A 13670-nucleotide genomic window follows, 5' to 3' on the forward strand; every position below is an offset into this window, starting at 1 on the left:
AGGAAATAATGGAAACTCGCTTTAATATGTTCCCCCCCCCCACGAAAACTGACATTGCTCCCCCCGAAGGCCCCCCTCCCCGCGATCTGGCATCCTCCCCCCCCACGATTCGGCACTCCCCCTGACACAATTGGGCACCCCCCCGCCGCTTCTTACCGTCATCTGGGCACCGGCATGTCCTGTGCTTGGTGCCGGTGCCCAAAGATCAGCCTCCTCTTCTGCTGGGCCTTGAGCATCTGCACATGCTCAAGGCCTGCGAGTTCACGTTCAGAACGTGCCGGTGCCCAAATGATGGTAAGAAACAGCAGGGGGTGCCCGATCGCGGCGGAGGGGTGCCCAATCGCATCTAGGGGGTGCCGGATCGCGGGGGGAGGGTGCCGGATCACGTGGGGGGGGGGGCACTCATAAATCGAGCCACGCTCAGTTTCCAAGGCGCCGATTTTGCAAATGTTTTGCTCGTCTTGCAAAACACTCGCAAACCGGTTCACTCGTAAACCGAGGTACCACTGTATAGTGCAAAATATAGACAGCAGATATAAATTCTCAAAACAGACACATTTTGATCCCTAATTTGATAATAAAATCATTTTTCCTACCTTTGTTGTCTGGTGATTTCATGAGTCTCTGGTTGCACTTCCTTCTGACTGTGCATCCAATCTTTCTTTCTTTTGCATTCAACATTTCTTTCACAATCCAGCCCCATCCCCTTTGGGTCCAGGTCTCTCTCTCTTTTCCCTCTGTTACCCTCCCCAGATTCAGTGTCAGTTCTCCTTTCTGCCTTTGTTCCAGGTCTCCCTCTCTTTCCCCCTCTGTTTGAACCTCCCATAGTCCTGCATCTGCCTCATATCTTTCCCCTTTCGTCCAAGCCTTTTTCTCTGTAGTCTTTCTAATGTGCTTACAACCCCCCCACCCCTTTCTCTGCCTCTTTCTCTCCTTTCCTTCCTCCCTCTTTCCATCCCAGCAGATCCCAGCAGATTTTTTCCCCTCAGATCTAGTATCTGTCTCCTACCTCTTTTCCTCCTCCCAGGTCTCATATCTATCTCCTCTCCTTCCCCCCTGCTCTGGCATCTCTCTCTCCGCTCCCTTCCTCCTGTTCTTCCCTGGTCTTCCTTCTCAATTTATTTTCTGCCTCTGTCTAAATTCCTTTTTACTATTCAGTCCTCAATTTCCCTCTTTCACTGTGTCTACCTTGCCACCTCTTTCCCTCACCCTTTCCAGTAACTAACTCTATCCTCTACCCTCAATCCTGCATGTGCCCTTTTTTTTTTTCTCTTCCCCACTTCCTTCCAGCACCTGCTCCCCCTGTCCCTCACACTTCCATTCAGCGGCTATCCCTCCTCTACCCCACACTTCCATTCAGTGTCTGTTTCCCTCTCTCTACCCTTTCCATCTACTGTTCACCCTCTATCTCGCCCCTTCCATTCACTGCCCTCTGTGCTCTTTCCATCCAGTGTCCACCCTCTTTCTCTCTCTCTCTCTTCCATATGGCATCTTCCCTCTTTCTATGCTCCTTCCATAAACTATCTATCCCGTGCCCCTTCTCTCATTTGTACATGATTGATTTCAGCTCTGTCACCTCTCCGTTTTTCTCTCTCTATGCTCTGGCATCTCTCTCTTCTCCTTTCTTTCCTTCCCACCCCATGGTCAGGCATCATCCCTTCCCTGATTCCAGGCATCTCTCTCCTTTCCTTTTCTTCCATCTCTCCCTCCCCCTCCATGCTCTGATATCTCCTCCTTCCTTTCCCCCTTCCTTTTCCCTTGGTCTGGCATACCTTCCCCCTTCCCTCCATGCCCTGGTGTCTCTTCTTCCCTCCAAGCCCTGGCATCTCCTTTCATTCCCTCCCTCATCTTCCTTCTCCCTCCAGTTGGGTACAGAAACACTCTCTCCAATTCCCTCCCCCTCTGCTCCCTTTCCTCCTTCTGTCACCCAAGGCCTGGTGTCCTGAACTTCATCCGGCAGCAGCAGCATTCACAATTCACTGCTGTTGTCGGCTTCAGGCCTTCCTCTCTGTCGGGTCCTGTCTTCATGAAAACAGGAAGTAGGTAAGACCCAGCAGAGAGGAAGGCCTGAAGCCAGCAACAGCAGCAAATTGTAAATGCTGCTGCTGCCCGAAGAAGGTAATGGCGCCAGGTCTTGGAGCACCGAGGCAGACCGCTTCTCCCCCCTCCCAGCCGAACTCCCGCTGACCCTCCTATCTCTCCCTTCCAAGCGAACCCTTCCGACCCTCCCAGTGAGATGACCGAGCAGCAAATCTCCCTCCAGTAGCATCGGCAGCCGCAGCACGCTTAACAGGCCGGTGAAGCAGAGAAAGCCGCGAGGCAGCCTGTTTAGGGTGCTGCGGCTGCCGACGCTACTGGAGGGAGATTTGCTGCTCGGTCATCCCACTGAGAGGGTCGGAAGGGTTCGCTTGGGGGGGAGAGATAGGAGGGTCAGCGGGGCCCGAGCGATGATGTTGCCGCTGCCGAATTCAAGCTGCGATCCCCTGTCCCATTGTCCCCACTCACAGCTTCGGGACGCCCTCTCTGAAAATGGGACATTTTGGCGTCCTGAAGCTGTGAGTGGGGACAACGGGACAGGGGATCTGAAAAAGGGATTGTCCCGTTCAAAACAGGAGGTATGGTCACCTTATCCCAATGGCAACCACAGTTTAGTGGCTTGGATAAAGGGGCTGAGCACTTTACTTTTCTTTATATATTTAAAATTCTGTGAGTAGTTGATGGTATTTTCATCACAGAAGTTATTTATTAACTCCCCAGATTGATTATTATATGCTAACAGAAGCATGTTTGTTTGCCTGTAGATGTCCCTGCAGTCTTCATTTGTTTGGAGCTGTTGTATACCTGTGTAGTTTATTTAAAAAAAACAAACACAAAGCATGGCTGTGGGCCTGTATTAGAGATCACATACCATAGTTGCAGGTTTTGTGACTCAGGTGTGACAAGATATAGTCGGCATTCCAATGGGGAGGGGGTGAATTTCCTACCCACCCAACCCAGCTGCACCCCTAATCTTACCTTTACTGGCAGGGATGCTCAATCCCCATCAGCTAAATGCTTAACTTGTCTTTATTAAAACAGAAGTGGGGGTAATGTTAAAAAAAAAAGCCCTTTGTTGCCAGTTCAATTCTAGTGCTGCTCCTTTTGACCCTGGGCAAGTCATTTTACTCTCCATTGCCCCAGCTACCATAGATTGTGAGCCCCCCAGGACCGACAGAGAAAATAAAAGAATATCTGGTTACTATTCGATGTACAATAAACTGCTTAGGATATAAGCGGTATATAAATAACTTTATTTTTATTATCTCAATCTGTATCTCTCCCATCTTGATAAAAGGAACTCCATGAACATACAGTATACCCCCTGCGAATTTGCAGGTTTTTTCACAACCTACAACGCGCTCAGTCACAGGTACCAGCTGCCCTCAGCCGGTGTGCACTCTGAAGTGAGCACAGCTCCTCTCTCTTCCCTTCTAGCAAAAAGTCGCGTAAGTACAATAGCTGTCCTGCCTTGCCGGAAACAGGAAGCAACCTCGGAAGAGGTCGAGACCCCAGAGAAGGGAATGATGCGGGTGATGTAGGTGAGTTTACACTATTCACGGTTTTTTTTAATTCGCAGGGCTACAGGAATTGCGGGGGAATACTGTAGAAGCAGTTCATAGACTAATAACAAAATCAATACACAGACAAGAACTCCATTTGCGTGATAGGAAAGAATCAGCTTACAAGAGCATTCAGTCAAACTGAACTCACAGGAGAATGGAGAACCCCATGAAACAATTCAGAGACAAAACTATACAGAAAAAGCGAGCTCAAAAAGCCAGGTTTTAGAAGGGATTTACATTTCTGGAGGGATCCTGCTGCATGTAATGTGAGGAGCATTTTAGTTCAGAGTTGGGAAGCTGCAAAAAAGAACGCAGAATATCTACTTATTTTTCTGGTTAACTTAAAGTTTGAGGCCCATTGCAAGAAATGAATATCGTGCATGAGCAAGACAGCAAGCAGAGAAAAATGAAGATCCTGGCCCACTGCTCCTCACACCCCCACTGTGCACAGCATGTTATTTAAATGGAAATTTTCTAAAGGCATTCATTATCAAGATGTATAAAGCAGCATACACTGCTCTGTCCATTTAGTACAGAGTGATTTAAAATGTCCCCAAGGACCATAAACAATCAGCTTTGCCTGATAATTCTGGTAACCTAAAACATACATGCAAATAAAAGTTTTAACAGTGACAAGGCACTAGAAAAGGCAATTTTAGTTAAATAATTACTTTGCTATGGATTAACTTCAGTTATAAGATGCTAAAGGTCAGCTGTCAGGGATGCAAACTTTTCTCCTTATAGCAGTGCTCTAGCATCTTAGTTTCATTATTTTTATTCGGCATATACTGCGCTGTAATTGTAAACCTAGGAGACAAACTTACCACTAGCAGCCACCTTACCTTACTCTCATCAGGTCCTACACATGAGAAAGACAAGCATTAGACTTCATAACGGTCAATAATCTGCACATTCTCTCTTTAGCCAACTGGTCTTCAGTTCCTGGACTGACCATTACTTGTTTTCCTTCACTATAAACCTCTACATAGGAAACACCTCCAAGAACATCACCAGAAAAAAAATTCCTTACCAGAGGTAAGATCAACCCTGCTCTGTTGTGGTCTAGTTACAGATTGCATCCACCAAAACAATATCCTACTGATATAGCTGATCATTGGACCACTTCCATCTCTCACGTTTTAGATTCCATTGTCCCTCTGAGCCACCAAACATGCACCAAGGTACACTGAATCCCTAAAAACAGAAAAACAAGCCTGCCGATGACTAGAAAGACAGTGGAAGAAAAGTATTTCCCCAAACCAGAGTAATTTGGAAGATACCAATTAATGCATACAAATACCAAGTAGCTGCAACCAATAAAAGTTACTTCACCACAGAAATTGAAGGCAGAAACTTTGACTCCAAGAAACTTTCACATAATGCGTACAAACATCCCTTCCTGCACCTGACCTATCAAACCTCTTCCCAACTAAGGCCCTGATTCTATAAAGGGTGCCTAAGTCATGCCTAACGTTAGGAGTTCTTTAGGCGCCCACTCTAAGTGGTTAATGAGTCAATGAAGGATCTTAACAAGCGATAATTAGTACGTAGGCGTCCAAAGGACGTAGAGGCAGCCGCAATTTCATAGACACCCATATTTAAAACTTGCGCCTAACTCAATAGGTGTGGGCGTGGTTTGGGCAATGACTCCATTTGGGCATCCTTTAATTCATTTACATAACACTGAGCGACCTAGGGCGTCCATATGATGACTATATTATAGGCGAATGAAAACCAGGTCTACTTTTGAGCTTAGTTTGGGCTTCAAATAGATCTGAGTTCTATGGACGGAACTTAGGCACTCTTTGGACGTTCTTGATGGGATCTGCTAAATAGCTCTCTGGGATTTATTTTTGCTTTTTTAAGCTTGTAATACATTTAATAGGGCACCACATAAACGGGGCACATCAAAACAGATACATTGTAAGCAAAACCTATTTTTGTGGATAAACAACAATGCTATTTGCTAAGTAGAGGAAAAGATCCATTAACTGAAGCACAGCATATGAAAAACATTGCTTTAGTTTTCTTGCTAAAAAGCTACCCTTTTTTCTGACTAAACAGTGCTCCAAACAGCTCATTCTTGAAAGCAAAGAAAGCACATGACAAAAATATATAGATTGCATACATAACTTCATTTGCAAAAGCTTAAAAATAGATAGACCTTAGCATGGCTTCTACTTCATTGCAAATGTTCTTTTGTCTCATTTTTAAAAACCATTTGTAGCCAAAAGATCTATCTCCTAAAGCTGTTCTAACCAATTTTTCTTGTCAGGAAAAAGCAAGATGGAGTGTGTGGGGGTGGGGGGGGGATGGAGTTGGGAGTTTCCTGGCAGGCCCTGACCTACCCCAGTCTCAAGGCCATGATTTGCCAGGCCCAGGACAAGCTGATGCCGACAGGTGCTGAGGCTTCACCTTAATCAATTTCTCAAAGTTTTCCTCAAAGAAAAGACAGCGCTGAAAGGGCAGTTTATTAAGCTGTGCCACAACCACCTCCATATTACTATCACCAATGTGACTGATTTGATGAACCTCTTTCCCATACCAGCTGAGGCCCCACGCTAGCTAGTCCAGCGAGCTAGTGTCCATAGACTTCAGTAGGGGCAGGAAGCTGAGCAGTACTCCTAGCTCTGCTGGGTAAAGGACCATGGTTCAAACCTTCAGGCTATGAACCCTCTCCCAGGGGATCAGACCTACCTACTATATAGCACCAAACTAATCTTACCAGCTGGTAGAGGCAGAGAAATACTAAAAGCTTCCAGCAGGAGCCAACCCTCATACTGGTGATGCCACTAGAAAAGTTCAGATTCTGTACTTCTGTTTGCCCATTGGTGTGGACAGGTCTAATTGGATGATATGAAATATGTTTACAAAACTTAAATTTAAAATTTCTTTAAATTAATTTCTGTGTTCAGTTATTTAAAACTAAGAGACATTTCACCTAGTTTTATTAAATAAATGCATAATCGTTCCATTTCAGGGACTTTGCACATCACCCATTAGACTGGGGCACATGTTAATACTGTAATAATAATAGTATCAGTCCAGTCCTCAGGAAAGTTAAAAGAAAAGAAATATAATATTATAAACACAAAATAGAATTGTTATTTTTCCATCATGGTGGTTCGTTTCTTTTTTTCTGCTTTCCTGTCATCTGCTGATTCTCCTTCAAGTGGCTGCCATCCATTAGTCTTTTCTACTGTCTCCTATCTAATCCCTCACTATACCTGCATCCAACATATTGATCATTCCTTTGAAGCTATTTTCTGCCTCTTTCTTACCCTTCTCCTCTTTTTCACTTTTCAGCTACCTGTCAAATTTCCATCTTCTCTCCCATTCCCCATCTCATTCCTTCCTCAGCCCTCCATTCCATTTCATCTTCAATGTACCCCACATAACCATATTTCTACCCTCTTATAGCTATCCTCTCATCCGTTTCCTTGCAACCCTCTCTGGGTTCTACCATTCTCTGTGTGTTCCTTCTTCCACCCTTATAATCCAGCATATGCTCCCTCTTCCTTCCTTCCCCACCCTAGTAGCCTGACATCTCCCTCTCTCTTTTCTCTTCCCTCCTACACTCTCCCCCATGGTCCAGAGTTTCTCCCACTCTCTTCCTTCACTCCCATTGCCAGGCATCTCTCCATCACTCCATTTTGCTCCTAGATCAAACATTTCCCTCCTTTTCCCCTCCATCTCCTGTGTATCTCTATCTCCCTCTCATCCACCCCCATGTCCAACACCTCTATCTATCCCTCCCTTGCATTCCTCCCCCCAGGCAGCATTCTCTCACTTCTTCTTCCATATCCAACATTTCTGATTTTTTTCCTTTTCCCACCCTCTCTCTCTTCCCCCCCCTGCCTTGTGCTCTGGGTCAAACCTCTCTGTCCCTCTCCATGCACCATTTTGCCCTTCATCCCCTCCATTATCATTGCAACATTTCACCCTCTCCCCTCAGCATGCATGGCTCCCACCCCTCCCCTTGTGCCAGCATCTTTCCTTCCTCTCACCCCTCCCCCATGCCAGCATCTTTCCTTCCTCTCACCCCTCCCCTTCCTTCCCCATGTCAGCAACTTCAGCGATTCTCACATGCTCTCTGCCGCTAACCTGGAAGTCTCCCCTCTGCTGCAGATAGACTTCTGGGTTAGCAGCAGGCAGCATGTGAGAATCGCTGCTAATACCATGACCCAAAAACCTGTGGCATAGTAAGGGAGGAATCATCCCTCCCTGGTGCCATCTTGGTGGGGGCGCCGGCACCTCTTTACCACCAGCACCCCCCTCACCCCCATGCCATGATTGTGCCCTCCCTTCCCCATACCTCTTTAAATCTTCACCAGCGTGAGTAACTTCTCCAGCCTGGCTCCCCTCTGAAATCATTTCCTGGTTGCAGGGCCTGGAAATGCCGTAAGAGGGGAAAGCCAATGCTGGTGAGAGTAGCAGGCAGGAGAAGCTGCTCGCATTGACTAAGATTTAAAGAGGTACTGGGAGAAGGGAGGGCAGGGAAGGAGCGGGGGTTGCGCCACTAACCTAAGAGCCTCCTACCCTTGCTACGCCACTGCCGATAGTTGACGCCATCCAAGATTCTGTGCTGAAAAGGGGGGATTCTGTGTTGTGCAGAATTCCGACAGGAGTATGCTTAGTTCTGCTAGTCGTTACAGTATATCAAATTGTGAATGTATGAAAAAATAAATATTTTATTTAAAAAATTCTGGTCTGCCAACTTTGGAAATAAAGCTTTGTAATATAACCAGATTTTGTTTAACTTTAAAGCAAAAAACATATCCTATTTGTGTCCGGAGTTTTGTAAAATTCTTGAATTAAATGGAAGCAGATCTATTTCAGAATTGGGTTTTGTAATTTTTTTTTTAACCTATCTAGAATGTTCTGACTATTTCTTTGATATTCTTTACAGAATAAGCATAACCAGAGTGGCATTCAAGCAAGTTATATGTTCACTGGTGGCCAGCAAATGCAGAACTTACAGGATGAAACTGAAAGAAGCCAAGAGAGAGATACGTCTGGCGAAAGCACAGGCGGAAGAACAAATGGCTAAAAATGTAAAAAAGGGAGACATCAATTTTTTCAGATATATTAGTGAAAGGAGGAAGATGAAAAATGGAATTGCTAAACTAAAAGATGCTGGGAACCGATATGTGGAGAGTGATGAGGAAAAAGCAAATGTGCTAAACAAATACTTCTGTTCTGTGTTCACAGAAGAAAATCCTGGAGAAGGACCGAGATTGTCTGGCAAAGTTACATGAGAAAATGGAGTAGATTCTGCGCCGTTCACAGAGGAAGGTGTTTATGAGCAACTTGAAAAACTGAAGGTGGACAAAGTGATGGGACCAGACGGGATCCATCCCAGGATACTAAGGGAGCTCAGAGAGGTTCTGGCGAGTCCTATTAAAGACTTGTTCAACAAATCTCTGGAGACGGGAGTGATTCCTGGGGATTGGAGGAGAGCGGATGTGGTCCCTATTCATAAAAGTGGTCACAGGGATGAAGCAGGAAACTACAGGCCGGTGAGCCTCACTTCGGTTGTTGGAAAAATAATGGAAGTGTTGCTGAAAGAAAGGATAGTGTACTTCCTTGAATCTAATGGGTTACAGGATCCGAGGAAACATGGCTTTACAAAAGGTAAATCGTGCCAAACGAACCTGATTGAATTTTTTGATTGGGTGACCAGAGAGCTGGATCGAGGACATATGCTAGATGTAATTTACTTGGATTTCAGCAAAGCCTTTGATACAGTTCCTCATAGGAGGCTGTTGAACAAACTTGAAGGGCTGAAGTTAGGACCCAAAGTGGTGAACTGGGTCAGAAACTGGCTGTCGGACAGACGCCAGAGGGTGGTGATTAATGAAAGTCGCTCGCAGGAAGGAAAGGTGACATTGCTGAAAGGTTAGAAGGAACAGTGTGCCTTTTTGCAGATGATACCAAGATTTGTAACTGAGTAGACACCGAAGAGGGAGTGGAAAATATGAAAAAGGATCTGCAAAAGTTAGAGGAATGGTCTAATGCAGGGGTGTCCAACCTTTTGGCTTCCCTGGGCCGCATTGTCCGAAAAAAATGTTTCTGGGGCCGCACAAATGCGCAAACGCTGCAGCAAGACAGAGGAGGGAGAAGGCAAAATGGTAAACACCCAGGGGCGGCAGAGGAAAACACTGCATCGCCCTCGACCGGGGCCACACAAATTACTTCACTGGGCCGCATGCGGCCCTCGGGCCACAGGTTGGACACCCCTGGTCTAATGCCTGGCAACTAAAATTCAATGCAAAGAAATGCAGAGTATTGCATTTGGGGATTAATAATCGGAAGGAGCCGTATATGCTGGGAGGAGAGAAGCTGATATGCACGGACGGGGAGAGGGACCTTGGGGTTATAGTGTCCGAAGGTCTAAAAGGTGAAAAAACAGTGTGACAAGGTGGTGGCTGCTGCCAGAAGGATGCTGGGCTGTATAAAGAGAGGCGTAGCCAGTAAAAGGAAGAAGGTGTTGAGGCCCCTGTACAGATCATTGGTAAGGCCCCACCTGGAGTATAGTGTTCAGTTTTGGAGACCGTATCTGGCGAAGGACATAAGAAGACTTGAAGCGGTCCAGAGGAGGGCGACAAAAATGACAGGAAGCTTGCGCCAGAAGACGTATGAGGAGAGACTGGAAGCCCTGAATATGTATACCCTAGAGGAAAGGAGAGACAGGGGAGATATGATTCAGATGTTCAAATACTTGAAGGGTATTAACGTAGAACAAAATCTTTTCCAGAGAAAGAAAAATGGTAAAACCAGAGGACATAATTTGAGGTTGAGGGGTTGTAGATTCAAGAGCAATATTAGGAAATTCTACTTTACGGAGAGGGTGGTGGATGCCTGGAATGCATTCCCGAGAGAGGTGGTGAAGAGTAAAACTGTGACTGAGCTCAAAGAAGCGTGGGATGAACACAGAGGATCTAGAATGAGAAAATAATAGAAAATATTGAACTAAGGCCAGTACTAGGCAGAATTGCACGGTCTGTGTCTGTATATGTATATGTATATGCTTGAGTATCTGATTGTAAAAACCGCTTAGATAACCTTGATAGGCGGTATATAAAAATCCTAATAAACTTGAAACTTAATTTGGGGGAGGATGAGCTGGGGAGGGCTTCAATGGCTGGGAGGGTGTAGATGGGCTGGAGTAGGTTTTAACGGAGATTTTGGCAGTTGGAACCCAAGCACAGTACAGGGTAAAGCTTTGGTTTCTTGCCCAGAAATAGCTAAGAAGAAAAAATTAAAAAATGTAAATTGAATCAGGTTGGGCAGACTGGATGGACCATTCGGGTCTTTATCTGCCGTCATCTCTTATGTTACTATGTATACCGGTTAGATGTCAGAATTACACCAGCCATTGAGCTAGCGTAAGTGCCTATGCCTCAAATTAGGCACATAATGTGAACTTGTGCTCTATTCTATAAGGGCAATAGCAATTATAGAATCCACACTTAGCGAGCATCATCCTGATGCTACCTTTTAAGAGATTTTATATAGAATTACCCCCTATATGGGCTTCAGGTGATCTCCTCATCTGATTAATTTTACAGTACGCATACTCTTCACTATTTCCATTTGCACATGGAAAATTAATCATATAAATGTTAGCATGCACACACAGACCCTCAGTGACTAATTTGCACGTATTCCTCCGCATGCCTAAATTTGGGTGCGCTCATTAATTAATTGGCTGACAAGCTGTTTAACCAGTAATAACTGATTGCTAACAGTGATTTATTGAAGTTAATTGGCAGCCATTAGAATCTGAGCGCCCGTCTGGCTGCATGTTATTCTACATGGCAGCTCACTTAACTCCCATAGCATGCAGCTCAAAAAGGGACATGGTCTTGGACGTGCCAGGGGCATTCTGAAAAGTTGCACACAGTTATAGGATACTAGCTCAGTGCGCTCAACTTGGGTGCCAGCATTTATCCCTAATTTCAGTAAATGTACATTTGGGCATAGGAATTGGCGCTAAGCGTGGTTGTAGAATCACTCTTGGCACTGATTTTTTTTTAATGCCTATTTCTGAGCGCAATTTATAGAATCTGTACCACTGCGCAAATGGCTGCTGGACACTAACTTAGTCACTGGGCACCATTTCTTATAGATCACAAAGTAAGGTGGAGATGAATTGTTTATTAACATAAGTATTCATATAGAAGAGAAAACATTTACACTCAGGTGCAGGGAACACTGATATGTGAAAACAATCTTCTTCAACAGGAAATTAATTCTGCTGCTGGGCATCTGTCACAGTAAGGGACGTATCTGGTCCTGCGATATGTGGAATGGCTGCAGAACAGAGGTAATGACCCTGGAGTGTTCTTCTCTGAATGCTGGCTCATATCTCTAGCAAGAATAGTAAAAAAAAAGAAAAGAAAAGCTTATGTGAATCCACTGAGATCTTACTTCATAGCATGGTGAACATCCTATTTCCGTGAACACCCAGAACACCACAGTGCTGGTTATATTAGTATTGAGTAGAGAATAACACGGTGAAAAAATTGGTCCCCGTCACCGCCCCGTCCCCGTCTCACCATCCCCGTCACCGCCCCGTCCCCGTCTCACCATCCCCGTCACCGCCCCGTCCCCGTCTCACCATCCTCTTCACCGCCCCGTCACCGCCACTGCCACCCCATTCACCGCCCCGTCACCGCCACTGCAATCCCATTCACTTTTCTTTATTTACGTATAAAGGAAACATTCTTTAAAACTTTAAAACTTAGTTAAATATTAGTTAATAACTATACAAAAACAAAACACGCAGAGAAAAAATTAATTAATAAAAATTCTCAAAACTGACACATTTTGATCACTAAATTTAAAATAGTTATTTTTCATACAGTTTTTCAATCACTAATCTTCCACCACCCCTGGGGCTAGCAATGCAAAAACAAACACGACATGTACTTTAAATGCTGCCGTGATTAGCATAGTGACCGCTACTACGGCTGCAAGTCTCCCCTCCCCCCAGCGATCACAGCAGGAGGGCACCCAACCCCTCCTGTAGACCCCCCCAACGGCCCTCCCGACAATCGCAGCAGAAGGGTACCCAACCCCTCCTGCCGGTCCTCCCAATGGCCTCCCCTAAGATCGCCGGCAGGAGGGTACCCAACCCCTCCTGCTGGACCCCCCCCCAACGATCCCTCCCACCCCGGAACCCCCTTAGTCTTACTTTCCAAGTTGGACCGGACGGCTCCTCACACGTATGGCCAGCAGGCTTGCCTCCGTCCAAATGAGGCGGGCCCGCCCCTACCCTGCCCAACCCACAGGATCCTAGGGCCTGATTGGTCTAGGCACCTAAAGCCACTCCCGCTATAGGAGGGGCCTTAGGTGCTTGGGCCAATCAGGCCCTAGGATCCTGTGGGTTAGGCAGGGGAGGGGAGGGGCGGGTCCGCCTCATTTGGACGGAGGCAGGCCTGCTGGCCAGACGAGCGAGGAGCTGTCCGGTCCAACTTGGAAAGTAAGACTAAGGGGGTTCCGGGGTGGGAGGGTTCGTTGGGGGGGGGTCCAGCAGGAGGGGTTGGGTACCCTCCTGCCGGCGATCTTAGGGGAGGCCATTGGGAGGACCGGCAGGAGGGGTTGGGTACCCTTCTGCTGCGATTGGCAGGAAGGGTTGATCTGACAAATGAGGAGCACGGTGAAACACAGGTAAATAGCGGTTCCTAGAAGGGGGTACATTGGCCCGCGGGGACAAACCTGTTCACCGTTTCCGCGGTCGGTGAATGGCCTTGTCCCCGTCACCGCAGCGACTGCTAGTTTTCTTCCCCGTTTTCGGCGGTGACCCGCGGCTTAAATGCGGTGGCCGCGGGTAAACCGTCACCGTGTCATTCTCTAGTATTGAGCTGTCCATATTCTACAGGTATAAGACGTATGTATGAGTGCACAGAGTATTAATACATTAATGTCAAACACTCAATTCGTCTAAAATGATTTGTTTTATTTAAACACTCAAACTGTAAAGTTTAGATAGTGCCTATTAAAACTAGTACCTCGGTTTTCAGATTTAAAGGAACATAAGCTTTGTAACATCCGTGTTCACAA

General features: G+C 46.1%; 2 protein-coding genes across 2 annotated transcripts in view; both read right to left on the reverse strand.

The window, feature by feature from the left end:
• LOC117352133 overlaps positions 1–13670 on the reverse strand; it is a 1164809-nt gene that overhangs the window by 361655 nt on the left and 789484 nt on the right. The gene's annotated exons all lie outside the window — the stretch shown is intronic.
• Positions 11813–13670, reverse strand: part of LOC117352124 (mucin-2-like) — an 87251-nt gene continuing 85393 nt past the window's right edge. Inside the window, exon 21 of the mRNA XM_033928268.1 lies at positions 11813–11975. Coding sequence (XP_033784159.1) covers positions 11968–11975 — 8 coding nt within the window. The 3' untranslated portion in view covers positions 11813–11967. The remainder of the gene's footprint in view (positions 11976–13670) is intronic.

Source organism: Geotrypetes seraphini, chromosome 19 (assembly GCF_902459505.1).
Source record: "Geotrypetes seraphini chromosome 19, aGeoSer1.1, whole genome shotgun sequence".
NCBI lineage: Eukaryota > Metazoa > Chordata > Amphibia > Gymnophiona > Dermophiidae > Geotrypetes > Geotrypetes seraphini.